Source organism: Macrobrachium rosenbergii, chromosome 15 (genome assembly GCF_040412425.1).
Source record: "Macrobrachium rosenbergii isolate ZJJX-2024 chromosome 15, ASM4041242v1, whole genome shotgun sequence".
Lineage (NCBI taxonomy): Eukaryota > Metazoa > Arthropoda > Malacostraca > Decapoda > Palaemonidae > Macrobrachium > Macrobrachium rosenbergii.
Genome location: NC_089755.1, coordinates 52376402 through 52381797, shown reverse-complemented (window position 1 = coordinate 52381797; position 5396 = coordinate 52376402). Strand labels below are relative to the sequence as shown.

Here is a 5396-nt window from a genome sequence, read left to right as displayed (position 1 = left end):
GTACTTGGTGCCATAAATAGTTGCTACTTGATGACACAAACATTGGCTACTTGATGTCACAAATGTTGAGTACTTGGTGCCGCAAATACTTGCTACTTGATGACGCAAACATTGGCTACTTGGTGTAACAAATATTGGGTACTTGGTGCCACAAATAGTTGTTACTTGATGACACAAACGTTGGCTACTTGGTGCCAAAAATAGTTGCCACAAGTAGTTGCTGCGTGATGACACAAACATTGGCTACTTGGTGTCACAAATATTTGGTATTTGGTGCCACAAAAGATGATGACTTTGGCTATTTGTCACAAATATTTGGTATTTGGTGCCACAAATAGTTGCTACTTGATGACACAAACATTGGCTACTTGGTACAAAGTTTGATCGATAGATGCCAAAGGTTGCCAGAAAGCACCTTACACTGAACTTCCCCGTCCGGGAGAAATTTCGCAAGGATTTGTGCTGATCTGAACACGCAAGTAATCATAGTACAGTACGTGAAAATGATAGCCATTTTCATTGCTATGCTGAAGATTTGCAAAAAGCTTCAGGCATACTCAAATGAAAAATGGGACGGAGTCAGGACGGAAAATACATTGCTATTGTTAAAGAAAATCGCTGAATAAAAACTTCAAACTTTTGTAGAACTGTGGAAACCGTCCGGAAGTTCCAGAGGTAAAATTATGTCAACAGCGTCAAATAATAACAGATTTATAAAGAAATATGGAGAATTTGGGATTATTATTATTATTATTATTATTATTATTATTATTATTATTATTATTATTATTATTATTATTATTATTATTATTATTATTCAGTACATGAAACCTGTTCGTATGGAACAAGCCTCAGGGGCCATTGACTTAAAATTCGAGCTTCCAAAGAATACGGAGTACATTAGGAAGAAGCAAGAGGAAGTAAGGGGGAATACAGAGAGAGGATATACCACTTATTAAAAAAGAAAAAAATGAATTAATAAATGGACAAATAGATAAAACTGTATCAAAATCCAAGGAGAATAGTATTAGGGTAGTAATGCATTGCATATTCGCTTGAACTTCTGAAGTTCCAACTGCACAAGATCCTCTGGGAGGCGGGATTAACAAACAGAGTCTCTTACTTAGTTCGAAGGATATGTAACGTATGAAATGTACATTATTTACTCTCAGAATCGTAATGCTGCTGGTCCTCAGCGCTTGTAATTTATCGTGACGCGCAGCAAAAGTAATGTTATATACTTCAAGATATAATCCTTAAACTACTTTTGAAACCAGAACAGTGAATAATAAGTTACACGCAGAAAAAGACAGCAGTCTCGTAAAAGCGAGTTTGACAACTCTAGGCACGATACTGTGTGTAACATCTCAGGTGATTAATCTCATGTACCATCTCATCGAGCAGCCCGTTCACCTAGCGGAGGAGATCTTTCTCACGTCGGCAGAGGAGACCATCTCTCAAGTCTACGTCCGGGTTGAGAAGAGCGTTCGAGTCACCCTCACGGAAGGGTTCATCACAGCCTGGAAAGGTTACCCTTCTTCTGCTCTGGATGTGTGGGACGTCGAGTTCCTCTCGCTGCCTAAGAACCTGAATGACCCGGGACACTGGAACCGGTTGAGGCACACATTTGCAGGTGAGGTTCCTCTCATATTTTTCCGCAGAGTATCTTGTTGGTCATGAAGAATTCTTTTGGAATATAAAGCCCTATTCAGAAGGGCCCTTTTTTCCACTATTCTTAATCGCTGAATGGCACAAAGTGCCCCAGCGTTTGGCTTTAGAGCCTGATTTTCACCAATCAACATCTCACTGTCGACTCTCAATCTCTTTCAGGTATTGGTCTCAAAGGCTGCACTGTGGACGAACTCCCGAGGTACTTGTTCAGCGGCAAACCCAAAGCAGGGCTGCGACTGATTCAGTCGACTGTCGGAATCGTTCGAACAGATGCCTTCAGCAACGTCGAGATGTTGAATTACCTGGAAGTGGAGAGTTCCGACATCGGAATTTTCAAGGGCCCGACGACTGAACCTGGCAGACTGGTGGTTTCAAACATGAACTCTGTCACCGCCGTCAAGTTCCACAACTCGGTCATCGGCAGAATCGAATCGGGAGCTTTCAACCTGACCAGTTCCGTCGTTCACCAGATGGTCTTGGAAAACGTGACGATAGCACGCCTGGACACAGACGCCATAGTGACAAGCAGAATAAACCTCGTCCTGGGGAACTCGAGCGTGGCTGACATGCGGCCTGGGGCTCTCAGAACGGAAAATGGCGGGAATATCAGAGTGAGGAACAACCGTATTGTTGCTCAGCCTGGCGCTCTGACTCACCTGAAATGCTCTTTCTCCGATCACTACATCACCGGTAATTATATTGACATTCCATTTTCGGGTGCAGAAGAACCTGTCGATTCAGATTCGGATGAGGCCACCAACTCGACGGAGACAAGTGCCGTACCTTCTTATACGTCTTCTCCGTACAAAAGTTCCACTCTGTACGATCTGGCTTCCACCCGTTTGAAACAAGTGCTAGACCCAACGTGCGTACCTCATAATCTCCCCAGGTGGGCTACAAGAACTCCTTGTAGCCTAAAAGGGCCTCCCCAGACCGAGAAACAAAGTTCTGATGTCATGTACATAGTTCTGTACAGTCTCATAGGGATATGCGTCATTGCAGTCGTCGCAGCTATAGCTTTGTCTTGCGTCTTAGTCACTTCGAGGAACAGGAGACGTAGAGTAGTCGATCATCCCCCCGCCGTCCTGATGAGTCAGATCAGTGACCCCCTCTATGAGGAAGCGTCCACTTTTCTGATGCCCCCGCCAGTTCCCTCCCCGATCCAGTTTCTTCCCGAGGGAAAGGGCGCCGCCTCTTGCTCGGGGACGCTCGGCAGAAACGGATGCGGCGGTGATGCTCAGAACAACTCCAGAGTAGAGAATAACTACTTGTTTATGCGTTAAGTCTCACAGAACGCAGTCTTTTTTGTTGCAAAGTCTTGAAATGATCAGGCTTATGACGGTAATGATTTTGCCACTTGTGGGAGGAATGCCACCTCTGATTTGGCTGCTTGTACAATAACAAACCAGAGTTAGCGGTGAGGATACCCACCCTTGTCCTCGCTCTAGAAAGCGAAGATTATGCAGATGCCACAGGTTGTGAAAAGATAGAACGATGTAAATGAAAACTTCATTCTATTGTTGTGAATGACGGCGAGAATCCTGTCGATGAAGCGAATGTTTCTTGCTGAATGTATAATCACTCATTAAAATAATCAATACAGTATAAATTTGATAGAACACAAAGAACTCATGCTGAGTGAAGTCACAATTGGACGCTGCATGTCTCCAGAACCAGTAGAACCTCTCACTTTATTACTTTTTACTGATTGTTGCAGTGTTGGTTTTAATTAAAAACGACATGGTAGATGGCTCGTAAATTTGAAAGAAGTGACACAGCGCAGTAGTTCTGGACCTGCTATTTCCTAAGCCAAAGGAGGGAGAAGAACAAGCATACTGAATGAAAGTGACTGATCGTATTCGAAACTTTCTCCAACAGCAATATGTCGATTTTGCTTATGAGATCTTATGTGATGTTATTTGCAGTTGTTGCCAGTGAACACATTTGCTTCGTGTCAGCAATAAGCCACATGTACCGGAGGTTACCTTAATTACCTCATTAGCCAAAAAATGTTTTCAGAGTATAATAAATTGAAAGTATGCATGGAAGTAAAACTGTGATTAGCTGACGTTAAATTCTCTCTCTCTCTCTCTCTCTCTCTCTCTCTCTCTCTCTCTCTCTCTCTCTCTCTCTCTCTCTCTCTCTCTCTCTCTCTCTCTCTAAGTATGTATGGAATTAAAACTGATTAGTCAACGTTAAAAAATCTCTCTCTCTCTCTCTCTCTCTCTCTCTCTCTCTCTCTCTCTCTCTCTCTCTCTCTCTCTCAAAGTATGTATGGAAGTAAAACTGTGATTAGTTAACATTAAATTCTCTCTGTATGGAAGTGAAACTGTGATTAGTTAACGTTAAATTCTCTCTCTCTCTCTCTCTCTCTCTCTCTCTCTCTCTCTCTCTCTCTCTCTCTCTCTCTCTCTCTCTCTCTCTCTCTCTCTCTCAACATATGCCATGTTACAGCTAATAAAATTACAGCTAAAACCACACACTGAAGAGCAGTAGGGAACAGCGGTTACAAACCCTTGTCTACCTGCATCTCATAATCATGCACCTCAAGCGTGCCTTCGGTCCTTAGCTGCAACCCCTTTCGTTCCTTTTACTGTACCTCCGTTCATATTCCCTCTCTTCCATCTTACTTTCCACCGTCCCCTAACAATTGATTCATAGTGCAACTGCGAGGTTTTCCTCCTGTTACACCTTTCAAACCTTTTACTGCCAATTTCCGTTTCAGCGCTGAATGACCTCGTAGGTCCCAGTGCTTGGCCTTTGGCCAAAATTATATATTCAGTTTAGAAACCAGAAATGATTTAAGCCTTAATTATGAATCTCGCCATTCCTACCACAACCTCTGAGCGTGCTGTTCATGATGTATATATCAAACTATTCTTATTTTTGGTAACGAGGAAAACCCAAATTTGAATGTACATGTTTCAGTCATTAATGAGTGGAGTTCCCGTTGCTTGGATTTTGTATATAATGAATGTGGGTTTTATGTTAATTGTTTTTATAATAAATACTTTCCACAGAAATCGCATTTTGTTAAGCCCTTTTGTAACTTCTTATTTATTTCTCCATGAATGCATTGTAGAACTTGGCGATTATTGTTATATAGTAATTGTTTAATTAAGGTCATAAATTTTTCAATAGTTATTGTCTTTTCCACACAAACTCAAGTGAATATTTTATCTTTTGTTTTTGCAGACAGATTTTTCTTCCATATGGTTTATAAAAAAAACGCACACACACACCTGTAAATGTGGGTGACAATAATTAAAGTAGATTTCAGTATTATCTAACCATTCTTGTATGGATTGTGAAATTGTAACACTTTATATTATAATTATGTTAATCATCGCAGTGTTTTTATGGAGATTATTGGTGGTTATACTACATGTTTAGAATATTCATTTCATATTTGCAATGCCTGACGTAGAACAGGTATTTCATGTGAATTGCAGCACAAAGCCCAATTAACACAAACAAATTTTGCATATAAAGGTTGATGGAACGGGCAACCTAACGGCAGAAACGGGAATCAGGGAGAAGAAAAAGGGATGAAAGAGGCAGGAAGCAATAACAGCTGGAATCTTTGTGAAAGGTAAATGAGAGTTAGAATTGACCAGTATTCCCCCCTCCCACCCACACACTTATTTTCTCCTCTTACGATCTGTCCTGAGATGTGGGAGTAGAGGTAGATATTGACCAGTATTTTTCCCCTCACACATATTTTC

At 41.4% G+C, this 5396-nt stretch overlaps 1 protein-coding gene across 2 annotated transcripts in view; it reads left to right on the top strand.

Moving 5' to 3' along the window:
• Window positions 1-4694, top strand: part of LOC136846709 (uncharacterized) — a 20029-nt gene extending 15335 nt beyond the window's left edge. For both annotated transcript variants that reach the window (XM_067117817.1, XM_067117816.1), the window contains exons 3-4: window positions 1405-1633; window positions 1831-4694. In XM_067117817.1, the coding sequence (XP_066973918.1) occupies window positions 1405-1633; window positions 1831-2954 (1353 nt within the window). In that variant the 3' untranslated portion in view covers window positions 2955-4694. The remainder of the gene's footprint in view (window positions 1-1404; window positions 1634-1830) is intronic.
• Window positions 4695-5396: the final 702 nt, after the last annotated feature.